We start from the raw sequence: 14,354 nt of genomic DNA on the forward strand, positions 1-14,354 counted from the left end.
AGAAATTGAGAACTTTTGGATATGGATATAGCCATTTGGCACTATTTATTGCCACAGAAGTAACTATGGTTTTTGTATTTTCAAATGGAACATCTTTTTTCTTTGTTATGAAATGTTGGCAGTTTTCTATAAAAATATCAAATGCTTCAAGTTCTGGTCATTAAATCTTTGCTTTTCCTCACAGGATCATTAATTAAACTGACAAATGCAATAACTAAAGTTATGCAAATAAAAAAAAGTAATCATGATTTACAGCACAGATAAACTAAAATACTGTAGTCCTTAATTAACAGATATACTCATGAGCTTTTTAACAGAAAGCAAGATACGTGAGATGCTTTAAGTAGAAGTTGCAATTTTGCAACATAAGTCTGTACAAAACCTCCAGGCAGCACGCTGTGAAGGAAGTACCTGTGTCCCAGGAAATGCTTTTTCCACGAATCCTTGTTAACAGTAGCTTTCCCCCCAACCCCAAACTATTTACAAATATATGCATTTTGCAAGCTCGAAGCACCTTGTTTCACATCTTTATGAGTGCATGCATTGACATTTCATCCTTTCATGTGCAAATTCTAAAATTCATTGAAACCAAGAAAACAAAATAAAGTTAAAAGAGTTCAAAATCTGTCTACAATCATAAGTGAAAGGATCAAAAATGTCAGATGTTGCAGAACACTGGCTCCTAACAGAGCTCTCTTTATTGTATTCACTGTTCTTGAGTCATTTTTTTCCCATTTTTTTCAGTTTGTTACAAAAAGTAGTCCTTTTTTTTTTTAATTTAACAGTATTTAAACTAAACAACTCTTCATGCCATGCAAAAATAACATTTTATGCACTTTTTTGAGGCTTTCCATGTTAGTTAATAGGCATTACTAACTGTTTTAAGAAAAGGTATTTTTATTGCTTTTGTAACTAGTCACATGCTAGTTTCGCGTGTGGGACAGTAACCAGTTTCTCCTGGGCTTGAATGAATTTCTGGGGCAAATAAATGGTTTTCCATTTTATGACCTTCTTGGTTACTGTCTTGCTTTACCTCACCCACAGCATGGTAAATGTCTTGAGTACAGTTGTGGCTCATGCTTTTGGGTGAAGAGCTGATCCGTGGCTCCTCTGTTAAATGGTTGCCACCACTCTGTTTATCATCACAGCAATTTGTCTTGATATCCTGTTGTTTTTCATGTTCCATACCATGTAACTCCATAAACTCTTCTTCTTCTCCAGTGTCTATTTCAGTGAAGCTCCTTCTCTCTTTTGAAGGGAAAGTGAATATCTTTTGTTTGGGAAAGAGAGGGGATGATTGTTTAGCAGGTCCCTGACAAAGTGCTGATGCGTCAGCACCAAATAAAGGTCGATCACATTGGGGTGAATTTTCTTCTAGGAGAATGGTGCTGATGTGCTGAGGGGTGGCCTGTGTGAAGTCTGCTCCTGCCGTTACTGGCAGTGGCCTTGCAGTGCTTGGTGGAGTTTGTGGAGCACCACCTCTATTGTCTTTAAAATTAACTTTAAGGGATCTAGATTTTAATGGGTTGCTACCTTTCAGGGAACTTTTGGGGCTTTCCATGGCAGTGTCAAAATGCAAATGGCCATGCAAAACAGTTTGGGACCCACTGCCGTCACTGGTAACAGCTCTGTTGATTGGATTATAGTCAAAGCTGCCATCGGTTGGAGAAAACATTCTGTCTTTTGTGAATGGTATAAACTGAGAGCTCCTTACTCTTTGGTTGTCTTCCAGGTTAACAGCATCAGCTGGAAATCTCATTTGCAAGTGAGAGCCAGAAAACAGAGAAAGGGGAGACCTTTCTGTTTCTGTGAAGTCGGTCGCACAACTGGCAAAACTGTCAATACTGGATGTGCTTCTCATGTCCGTTACAATGTCTGTAGGTCCAGTTGACAGTGGATCTCTCTGACCTCTAACTTCTTCCATTTCTATTTCTTCTTCATACTTGGGTGGCTTTGCTGACTGGTCTTGGTAACCAGCATTAAGATTAGTCTGAGACTGAGTTTTGGTAATTTCATTATACAACATCTCCAGTTTTTGTGCACTGAGGTGCTGTGGGCTGGAGGATGCTGCGGCGTTGTTTAATTGCTCGTTGGAGTCCTGTTGACTAACTTCTTGGTATTTGTTCTCATAAGACTTGTTTGAGCTTGTTTCAGACATTGTCCTTCTGGCCCATTTCCACCTGCTTGGGGATAGGTGGTTGTCATCAGGTGTCTCCTTTGGATTGGCTGCTTCTCCAGGCTTACCTGAATCTACTGCTACATCTATCATTTCCATACTGCGAGCAAAGGCATCTTTCAGGTTCATGGAGACAATACTACCATTTCTTTTAGCTCGCTCAAGTGCTTCTCTCCTCTTAATTGCCTTCTCCTGTCTTTTCTGCTCCTTATAAAACTCTGAGAAATTGTTCACAATAATTGGTATAGGCAGGGCTATCACCAGCACTCCAGCAATACAGCAAAGTCCTCCAACTATTTTACCTAATAACGTCTTAGGATAAATGTCACCATATCCTACAGTAGTCATAGTGATCGTTGCCCACCAGAATGATGCAGGGATACTGGTGAATTTTGTAGCATCCTCATCCTTTTCTGCAAAGAATACAAGACTTGAAAATATCATTATTCCCATGGCTAAAAATAATATCAACAATCCCAATTCATTGTAACTCCGCTTCAGCGTAAAACCTAAGGACTGAAGGCCTGTTGAATGTCTGGCAAGCTTAAGAATTCTTAGGATCCTCATAATACGAAATATCTGAACCACACGTCTGACGTTTTGGAACTGCAGGACACTTTTATTGGACTCCGTGAGGAAAATGGTGACATAATATGGCAAGATAGCCAGTAAGTCAATGACATTTAATGGGCCTTTGAAGAACTTCCACTTATTTGGTGAGGACAGAAAACGCAAAAGATACTCCATGGTAAACCAAGCAATACAGACAGCTTCAACGTGTGCTAGCTGAGGGTTGTCATTTGGCTGCCCATATTCATCTATTTCTTGAAGCTCTGGCAGTGTGTTAAGAGACAAAGCAATAGTGGACAGTACGATGAACAGAATGGACACAATGGCCAAAATCTGTAAAACAAAATAAACAATGTTTTGGTTAGACTGATACAAGTGTATTTGTCAGGGCTTGCTTAACCCCTTTCAAATGTACGTGTGTCAAATAAACACACAATGGTGGAAGCTGCTTTGGCTGCTGCGTTCATTATTTTGTTTCAATGTTTTGATTTTTGCACAGAGAGAAAACATTAGAACCATTGTAGACATAGTCAAAACCTGATTGTTTTACTGTCTGCAGTAAGCCAATTCATTTCAGAAAGCAAGCCATGACTGGTCTTACCATTTTTAAATTGCAATGGGAGGTGACATTTATTATTGCAAGTTACCAAGTGAAGGATATAAAGTTCCTGCTAATGTGCAGAACATTATTAGTTTTCTGCATTATATAAAATTATGTAAAACTTTATGTAGTGCAGAGAAGTGATTGGGAAAGAACCGTGTGTAAGCAGTCAATTTAGTACTACATAGTGCACACTTTCCTTAGCCATGCTTAGATTTATGAGCCAAAAGTCAAAATTATGAGAAATAAACAAGAAGCATTGTTCACTAGTCCTGCCAAATTGTCATGTCTAGACAAATTTCAGGTGCTCAAGAATTGAAGGTATTGGCCCTGAATTAGGCTGAGGACAAGATGTTAAAAAGTAAGCAGTAGTATGAAGGTGAACCCAGTTTCTCATCATGATTAAAATGTGTGAAGAGACAAATGCTTCCTACAAATAATGTTTCAATTTCTGTCTCAGGAGATAGGTTTTCTGAAATATTTTGTCATTCATTTTGATAAAGCTCAGGCACCTCCACACCTCACAGCCTTCCATTTTGTCTAGAATAGCTGGTCATTCTCATTTACAGAACTAATATTATGAGAAAAGAAATGAATCTATCAGAGAACCTAATGTTTTTACTACAAAGTTTAGTTATTTATACTCAAAGGAATATGGTCAGCTTTGAGATAGTGTGCAAAGTGTTACAGTGATGCAAAAATTATTATAACACTTTACTTGGAAAAAAATATATCAGTTTGGTTATAAGTCCTAAGTAAATCCACATTTCTATTAGAAATACTGCAATAAATTATTTTCCATTTTAAAGCTCAGTTTAAGCTCATTCATCAAAGCATTTGCTCTTATTTCTCAGAAATGGTTCTGTTAAATCCATTTGGGGATATTTGGTGTACTTCCAATGACACACTCAGTCTGACAAAATTGCTGTAATATCCAATAAGAGTGAATGAATCTAAGCAGAATGCAGGAATGACGAGTACATGGGGAGAGATTGGTCACAGTGGCAACAACAGCTCCAGAGATGGAAAGGCACCTCAATCTAACTTTGAGAAAAACAGCAGTAAGCCTGGTTCAGCTATGGGCTACTAAGCACAAATTCAGGTCTCTAAGCGCAAACTGAAATTGCTCACAGTATGAGAGTCCATATTTGGCATCATCATGTACTTGTGTGCTATCTTTGTCCTCTTTCAGCTAATAACAGTACAGAACAGGTAGCACCTTTCATATTTTAAAGTATTCCAAAAAGATTTCTCTCTCTTCCTACCGGCACTCCATTTTTTTGTTTCCAGCCATATTTATTGGAGGAATAAGATCTATTCATTTCTCCTGCCAAGTGAGTTGTGGACTACTTATCTTCATCCTTCATACAGCCCATTCAGAAAACATACTCTGGTTAATCTATCCTGTTTAGGAGGGCTATACATCCCTTTAAAACTTCTGCTACCCACAACAGCAGAAGCAGCCATTCTTAGTAAAGAATGAAAGCGATAACACTGCATATCTACACAGGGCTGATTAATGAAATTTGTGATGTCCTGTAGCTAGGGCAGAGGCAGACAAAAGGCAAATCTATCAGAGAGCAATAACTACCTTTCAAACTGTGCAAGTTGCCTGATTCAGATTTCACTGATTGAAGCTTAAATAAGGTATACTAGGTTCTCCATTTCACTGAAATCACTATGAAATAACTAATGCATGCTTGAGTTCTCTAAAATAGTCAATAACATAATTATACTTTCAGAATTCAAAGAACAACTAAACATGGCACAGATCTGAATTGTTGAGCCTGCAATTCCTGTCAAACTGATGGCTTCCTCATTGGAGCTGGCATCAGAATGTAAATAACAGCACTGGAAAAATCTGTATAATATAAGGACCCAATCACCTGACATGCATTGTTCTTAAAAAAAGAAAGTAATGAGAACTTATCTGCCCAACTGTGGTCAAACTGGTTTTAATAAGGAAATACTGGCGTTTCAGTCTGTCATAGGGAATTTATTTTACATGCCTAAATGTTCACCAGCATACAAAAGATCATAGAAAAGAGGTGAGTCAATGTATAGCACCCCTTCTTACACTATGTGATAAGGCTAAAACTCTGTGCACTTTATAGGTCTTGAACAGAAAACTTTCCTGTTCAGAGTTGCCACCCAGAGAGTTTTACTGACAACAATCATCTATCTGTTACTTCCAGCCATTCATTCATATGCTGGTAACATGCAAGCCTCAGCTCTGTCAGCTATTGTAATAGCTGGCAGACTAGCAGGCCTGGATTTTTAGTGTTTTATGCACATCATCTGTAAGCATGAGTCTGTTCTTGGTGAAAAAAATTTACAGCAAAGCAAAGTATTTCGGTTTTTCTAATGTAAGAATCTCCAGCTTTTATTTGTCTGGAACTTGGTTGTGTAACTGAAGTTCTGCATCATTCCACACACTATATGTTTTAATTATTGCAATTGACTAGATGTTACAACTCTTTAGGCAAAAAAAAAAAAGAAAAATGGCAGGGGATCACTAGGAAGAACAATAGCAACCACAAGAAAAAGAAGAAGAAAAAAAGGCACTCCCTATTCTAAGTCTACATAAAGAACACTGTAGATAATATTATGCTGGTAAATCCTCATAGAACAGAGGTATATTATATTAACAGAAGCATCGAGATATTGTAAGAAAGGCCTGTAGCAATCTGCTAGGCTAGCTATGCTGATACAGAAGAGCAAAAAACCCACAGCTGACTGAATATTTCCCAACAAAACTTCCTGTGTTAGGTGCATGTTTCTGGAACTGTATTCTGGACTGAAATACCTGAATACAGTATACATACACATGAACACTGAAATTTTACATACTTCAGGTAATCAATCTAAAAGCACAGTTTGTCTATATCATTCTTGATATACTATTTTAAATCTGCATTTCAGAATATAAACAATACTCTGCTTAAATAACAGATTCTGACAGCTTATGCCATTTAGCTGTATTTCTACAAAACCACATAAAAATCCAACCCTTATTAAACTTTAAAAATATGTCCTTATAAATTGCAAATTGTGTCTGAAAAAATGGACATATTTAAATACCTTTTTTATGGGCTGGATGTAAGACATTTGAATCTGCTACTGATGTAATCAATAGTAACACATTCCTTGAGTTAATGATGCAATCTTAACAGGCTGCCCCCGATACTGTTTTTTCTGATCTTTGACAGGGCAAGGACTGGTAGCAATCTCTTGAAAATGTAGTGGTTTCCCAGTATTAAATTGCCATTAAAAGCTGGCTTTTTTTCCTGCACACTCATCTCAGTGCTCATTATTGCCAGCACTGTGAAGACTTCTGCATAGAATAAGCATACAACTAAGGCAGAAAGTAAAGGTGTAAGGGAATAGGCTTCTAATTGCACCTTGCAGTTCTACAACAACTGATATTGTGAAAAGGCTTCTGACATAACTGACGTGCTAGTGTTATCATTATATAAAGCAGGGAAAAAGTATATATTAGGTTCCCACTAAAGTATAGCTGCTCAGGGAAGGTTCAGCTGAGCCGTATCTAACTGCCAGCGCAGTATATTTGATTAATGTAGGTTTCAATCTGTAATCAGATAAAGCTGTATTAGGAATGTTGTTTTCTTATTTTTTTCCCCAGGCTGGGATCTAGGGTAGCATCTAGATCATTTAAATAACAGACAGCAATATAGTCCCATTACTTTTCAAATCTGTAGCCTCCATGAGCACTAAAATTTATCAGCCTGTTACATATGCTTCTCTTTCTGCATAGAAATGTATGATATCTTCAAATAAAGTGCTCTGGCAGTATCTTTATCTCTGGCTTTAGAAAAAACACCCAAACCTCATTGTTCAGCTTTTGAAAGACTTCTGATAGCGGTTTCCGGAGAACTGTATCAACTTTCTTGGGCGTTTAGCTGTATATTCTCAGAAGCATCTGCTCTTGCGAAAGAGGTGTCTAGGTCTAGATTTAGGTAGATAGATAGCTGGAGGTTGTCTAGGTTCTTCAGAAACACCTGAGAGCTCTCAAGTGCTGTAGCCAGCAGACCATGCTGTATCTTGCCTAAAAGTGTCCTTAGCTTGTAGCACAGAGCTTCCAGCTTGGGCCCAGACCACCCATCAAGTCACAGTCACACTGACAGATGCAGAAGGTCGGATCATGGAGGTTTTCATTCCTCTGAGGTAGTAAGCCCATGAAAGTGCAAAACCTTTGTAGGTTTGGTGGGAAGTTTATGGAAATCGGTTTAAATCAGCAGCATCCTTTACTGTCAACAGTCTTCAGACTGTGATATCGAGTTTGCAATTGAATGGAACAAAAAGTTTTGCTCATTAGGAGCAGTGTCTTGTACATCTGCCTAAACCTCTGTGTGCCCTGTTCTTCTTGGGATTATCCAAACAAGATGCTCATTGAAGCAACAAAGACAACATTACAAACTGAGCTGCCTTCCAGCTATAAGCATTATCACATGAGGAATTCGAAGAATAGTCAGGATAAGTCATAATAGTCAGAATAGTCAGAATAGTCAGAATAGTCATCAATCTGTAAATATTTAGGGGAAGGGGCCAGTATACTTTCCTCCAACAATGGAAAGGAGAAACACATTTTTACATTTGTACTATCAGGGAAGTGCAATTTTACCAGCTAAATATAAATATAAATTTTACCAGCTAATAATAACACTTATCAGTACAGCACCATGGCACTGCCTTCAGCAGTTCCCACTGCTGTTCCTTGCTGGGCAGTGTAGAACAAGGTCATGAGACAGCATCTCTGTCCCTTGTCTCTTCACTGTCTCCCTTCATTGCGTTCCTGGGACTTCCCAGTTACAAGCATCATCTCTTGCTTCTGGCCTACCATTCTACATTGTGCTGCTCTGCAAAGAAGACTGTATTCAGCTCATACCTGTCTGCTGGCAGTTCTGCACTCACAGTGTGTACTGCTGTGTCGCAGTTCTTAGAAGCCTGTTACTCTGAATCTGAGGTTTCAACAGGCCACACTGAAAAAATTCAACAAAAGGTAAGACATTTTGCTACTGATCAATAGAGTATGGTCCTTACTGGCTACTGATCCTTATTAACATAAGGTCCTTAGTCAGGAGACATAAAAATGAGACAAACACGGACAAACCTTACTTGGATTTAGTCCAAACTGCGATGCAATGGAGTTATGACAAGCCTTAAGCATGCCAATTCTAGCCAATCTTAATAGTTCTGCAACACTGAAAATTATGTAAGAATAGATGTATTGTATAAGTTTGCAAACATTCCTTGTCTTAAGTCATGGAAAAAATCTTTGCCAGTTACTAAAATTAGACCTTGGTAGCAATTTAAAATTATCCTAAAACTGCTACTGAGAAATAAATAAGACATCAACCTCCAGTTGGGTTAGGTACTCTGCCCTCAGCCTCTGCTTTGTCATTTTTAGAGCTGAGTCAATACTTGTAAGAGTGAACACAGAATTTCATGATATAGTAAGAAAGAAGCTTAAACCATTCTGTCATAAAGTCTCAAAACAGGCATCTTTTGTAGTTGTCTTGCAGGGCCTGGAAGCCATCATTGCAAGTGGAAAATTGCCACTGCTTATGCACAACTACCCTTTCAGAGTACACCTTTCATCTCTTTTTACCTCTCTAGAATACCTGCTGATTGCAGACTCCTGGTACAGGTCTAACAGCTCCACATAGAATACAGTGTTTAATTTTTGAAAAATAAGATGGAGGAGAGGGGAGTAGTTTAACAGAATAACATAAATTTAGTTCAGCTTACAGCTCTGTCACAGTTGCCCTTTCAGGAACACATTTGATAATGGCTCTGACAGCATATGTGATCACGGAACAGCTTCTCTCTTCTACTCTTGATCTCCCTCCTTGATGACATTATTTAGAATTCTGACCTTTCATTTCCACTTTTTCCTAGATCATTATTATTAATATTTTTAAGGACTTAATTTGAATATTCCTGATTGATCTTTCAGGAATATTCATTAAACCTGACATTAACCTCCATATATGAAGGTTAAGCCATTAGAGTTGTACTTACCTGGTGCGTAAGTGATACACATTCTTTTCTATTTGTCTCTTTGCACTGGGATGACTCTCACCTTAAAAACTTAGTGTAGAAATGCTCATTTAGTAGGTTTTCACTTAAGATTTCATCACTAGCTCCATAGACACTCCCTATCATATCCTGAGATATGAAAAGTGGCTACTAGTTCATCAGTAGATGAGTAGCCACTGCTCTGTCTTCAGTTCAGCTTGACAGACCCAAGTTCCCATTAAGCTCATGAATTCAAATACTTATAGATGTTTATTCATGGTTCCATGAAGTTCAGTGGTGACTCTACCTAAGAAATCATTTCTTAAGTGGCGTATGTCCAGGGATGTGCCATTGTATCAAGATCACCCAGACTTGAGAGCCAACACGTGTATTAGTGAAGCTGAGGGCAGGCAGTCAAAAGGACTGCCTTTGCTTCTGTAACGCAGTGACCTTCAGGTCTGTGTCTGAGGGCGCTTAAGGGAGGTAGTAGTTTGCTGCATACCAATTCCAGTATGCATGGGAAACTAATGATCATTATCATGATCATAATGATGATAATTCTAGTGAGATGGGTAATAACAGGTAGTTAAACAGATTTTACCACTAGGTTACTCAAACTTCTTCAAGCACAGCTGTAACTGAGCAAGGTATTTGAAACTGGCTCTGGTAGGTTTCCTTGACCTGAGGAACTACTACTATCTTGGCACATCCTTAATTTTGGAAGTTCATAAAGCCTTTCTGTGTAGCTGATATCCTTCCTGTGTGAGGGCCCTGCATGAACTCCATTTATTTCACAAAGCCTTCCCATGTCTATCCCTCTTCCACTTTGTGCTGGCCTTCCCATTCCATAGACTTAATATTTGCCCTAGAAGACACAGACTTCCAGAGAGTGTAAATCTGCTTAGGAAAGGATTCTATGTTCTTTGAGAGCAGCCTGGTTTAAATTAAGAGTAATAAAATACATTGCCCCTGCATTCTGTTACAGGTAAATTACTCATTTTTGTATTTATGCTATTAGGGTTACAGTGATAGAATACATCCCTCCTGCAGTCTGTGGCGGACAAACTGCATTTACTTAATGACTTGCTTATTACTTTAGGGAAGGATGACCTGGGGGTTTGCACCACCTAGAATCTCAGCATCAGGATTTAGTAAATGTGGGTTTGAGCATTTGATTATGGCTGAATATGGAGGTGGCTTGGTATAGGGCAATCTTCCAGTGGATAATATGGGAAAATGAGAACCCTGGGAATGTGGACTGATTCTCTATGAATCTGAGCACAGGGGCCATTATGGTATATTAGAACACATAGTATATTAGTGGCACATAGTAGTTACATAGTAGAAAATGAAGTACAACATTGCTAAAATTTGCAGGACATATTTACTTAATATTGTGACAAAAAAGTGGCAACAGAGATGTTGGAAACCAAAGAAATTTCACTAGGCACAAGTAACAGGCAATGACTGCAACTGCGAGTATTAGCTGGATCTTCAGCACAGCCCTGAAGAAACCTGCTGTCATTAGTTATGAGCTGAGGGTAATACTGGGGTTATCTGTTAGACTGGCAAAGATGGGAGACCTTAAGTAGTCATGGATGAAGGCAGTCTTCATAGGTAGGAAGAGGCATATGTATTCAGTTCAGCATCAGTGGCGACAACCCTGAATACTGTTTACTTAGCACAAAGCTAACAATCATTAATTTGGTCTTGTTAACAGATTAAAATCCATATCAATTCAGTTCTATTTTTTTTTTTTGTTGTTGAACAACAAAAGGCTATCTCAGCTGGAGTTATGAAATGAATTATTTCATGATAAATAGCACGCTGCCTGCTAGGACTTAATGTAAAAGAAATAGCAGATCCAGAGTCAGGGTAAGTGAATTGCTTTATTTTTTTATTTTTTTTTTCACTAGGAATTGGATAAGTCCATGAATTTGTCTGTTATATTATTGACAGAAGTGAAGGTAGTACCTGCTTGAAATTACAGTGTAACTAGTCTAATAATTTAAATCATTTAATGTCATATATGTTACAGTGAAATTAAAAAGTATATCTAGCTAAAGATTTCTTTGCCATATAAGAATAGGAGAGATTTAACTCCCCATTACAGAGAAACACAAAAAATTAACTTCAAGAGTCATGTTAAAGGCTTTATTTATAAAATAGTTTCGTGTCTGCAGAGCTTTTTGACCTCCGTAAATGTTATTTTTAGAAGAAACAATTTGCCTGTGTATGTAAGAAAAGTCAGCTAAATTAATTAAAAATGAATGAGATGTCTTTATTAAAGTCCCTTCCTGTCCCCATTCAGAAGTTTTCTAAACCTTTTGATGATAACAGCTGGCATGTTCTTATGTTTTGATTGTGTTTTGTATTAGCTGTCTAATTTTCAGGTAATGACAGCTGATTATGATTACTTAGATTTATTTACTGGAATCTTCAAAACTTCCATCTAAGTAATGACAAAGACCTTGCAGTTTCCAACTCTTTTGCACAGGAGACCGTTTGCAAGATCTGTTCTGCACTCCTTGCATTGTCTTCATTACCAGGAATTTCGTTTAAAAAAGCCAAACAAACAAAACACACACACACACACACACCTTCCCCAAACCCAGACAAGGAGGTTATCTCCAGCGAGCCTCTGGGCTGACGGCTGGAAGGAGGGCAGGAGGACCCAGCGGCCCTGGGCAACCCAGGAGCTGTCGCCGCCCCGGTGCTGAATTCAGCCCCCGGCAAAGCAGGCGCAGCCGTGCGCTGTGGTGGTGCGCCCGAATTCACTGCAAAACCCCATTATCCTATCGGCTTAAACACATGCGGGCATGGAAAGCATACCATTTATAAAGATAGTACTGGCAAAATAAAGATAATGCTGGCATGATATTTGTTTCTTAGACAAAATACTATTGAAGAAGTCTGGAATCTCACCAGAGGTGAGAGATTTATTTTTACTGCTTGCCATGACACAAGTAAATAAGAACACACAGCAAATCATGGTGGAACTAAACAAGCAGGAGTAATGAAAAATCAAACCCCAATTGTTTAGCTCTGAGAAGTTGTAGTGTAGGCTGTTGAATGGATGTAATGGGGGAAATCAACACACACCTGATATACAGATTTATTCTGTAATTTTGATACTAACATTCAACTTCAACCAGGAAGTTGGATGCAACCGATTTCAGAAAGAAATGCTGTGGAAATTAAAAGCTAAATTTCTTGGTTCTCACTGTCTGTGTTTGCCATTTAGTTTTAATGGAATTTGCTTACAGCTGAGACCTCAGATTATTAACCACGGCTGTACACTTGAGTATAATTTGCTGACAACCATATTAAGATTTTTGTTTAAATTGTTCTCATTTTATCATCCCTTTACCATTGACTGAGACTGTCTTTAAGTGATATAATACAGTGAGTAATGATGGCCTCCCACCTGAAGACTGCTGTTATCTATCACAGAGATATGCTACTCAGCCTTATTTGAAATTATGACAGGCACAAAATCCAGACATAATCTTTACTCACACTTTTAAAATAACTTTTCTCTCTTGGCTTCATGTCAATTTCTATCTATATTTCAGAACTGCAGCTCTATATAAAACATCTACATCCATCTATAGGTTTATATAAAGCTTATGCCAATATTTCTCACACTTGTAGAATCAGAGAAATTGTTAGGGAAATGAATCCAGTCTGTTGTTTCCTCTTTTGCAATACACTCATGTGTAGTTGTAAGCCTGCATATCTTAACTGTCATCTTTTTTACTAACTGTAAGGTGACTTTCCTTTCTTTCTCCCTTTCCCTCATAACCAATTTAGACTTCCACTGGAAATACATGCAGTGTGGTACTTTTCCTCACTACCACACAGACTTGCATTTATGACATTAGAATATTAATCATGGCTTCAACAGAAATATATGAACCTTTCATATATCATATCATATCATATCATATCATATCTCATATCTCATATATCATATATCATATCACATCATATCATATATCATATCATATCATATCATGTGTTTTAGGATGCTATCAAATTCTAGCAGAAATTGATTTATTAGTTAGACTCATTTAATTCTTCAAAGGCTATGCCCATAACCATGGGGACTATGGACCTAACATAAATTTTAAAAAAAGTAATTTAAAAAGAAGAACTAAAAAAGAGAGAGATCAAGCCGAGAAGATAGATCTGTTTATCAGACTTGTTTTTTGCATTTCCTGGAGGGATTTAATCCTATCCCATTGGGAGAAATTGCCATCAATACGTTTTCCATTCACAACTTAAAGGACTTAATTCTCTGTGGGATGTTCAGCTCCTCGAATTAATAAAATTTCCTAGAAATAGATCTAAAAAAGGACATTGATTTAACTTACAGTCAAGTGACACAAAATATTTTTATGTCTTTTTTATTATAAATCATTAAACAATATGCAATTGCCCATGATTCATATTTTCTCTTTTCAGTATGTTTTATTAAGATGTTTAATATGCTTGAATTTCTTTTACAGTAAGTTTAATTATTCTAACTACACAACTATGCACGGCAATCCTACCAAAACATACTGCAAGCACAGTCTGTAAATAATACGATGATCATATGATAATCCATTCATAACTTCTCTATAAAAGAAGGGATTTCTTAATTGTTGAATCTCCTAGTGCTATTTTAAAGTATTTTTTCTGTCCATGGTTCACTACATATTGCTTTTTATTAACTTTTAAATTGTAGAATCTCTTTTCTGAAATAAAACATGAAAAAAATAGTGTTACAGAAAGCTAATTCTAGGGGATGAAAAAAATGTGCAGCAGTTTAAATAAGATTCTAGTCAATAAAGAAATAACATTGATTTGGTTAGATGTAGATGTGCTATAAAAATTTCTCACCAGTTTTGGTACCATGAAGACATGTTACTAAGAAGCAAATCTGACAACTTGAGAAACCAGAAAAGAAGAAATTAAATAGTA

The 14,354-nt window shown here is 37.4% G+C and overlaps 1 protein-coding gene across 1 annotated transcript in view; it reads right to left on the bottom strand.

The window, feature by feature from the left end:
• Positions 1 to 870: 870 nt before the first annotated feature.
• The window catches only part of KCNB2 (potassium voltage-gated channel subfamily B member 2), a 192,182-nt gene continuing 178,698 nt past the window's right edge, over positions 871 to 14,354 (bottom strand). The window contains exon 3 of the mRNA XM_030506875.1: positions 871 to 3,079. Coding sequence (XP_030362735.1) covers positions 917 to 3,079 — 2,163 coding nt within the window. The 3' untranslated portion in view covers positions 871 to 916. The remainder of the gene's footprint in view (positions 3,080 to 14,354) is intronic.

This window comes from Strigops habroptila, chromosome 1, assembly GCF_004027225.2.
Source record: "Strigops habroptila isolate Jane chromosome 1, bStrHab1.2.pri, whole genome shotgun sequence".
NCBI lineage: Eukaryota > Metazoa > Chordata > Aves > Psittaciformes > Psittacidae > Strigops > Strigops habroptila.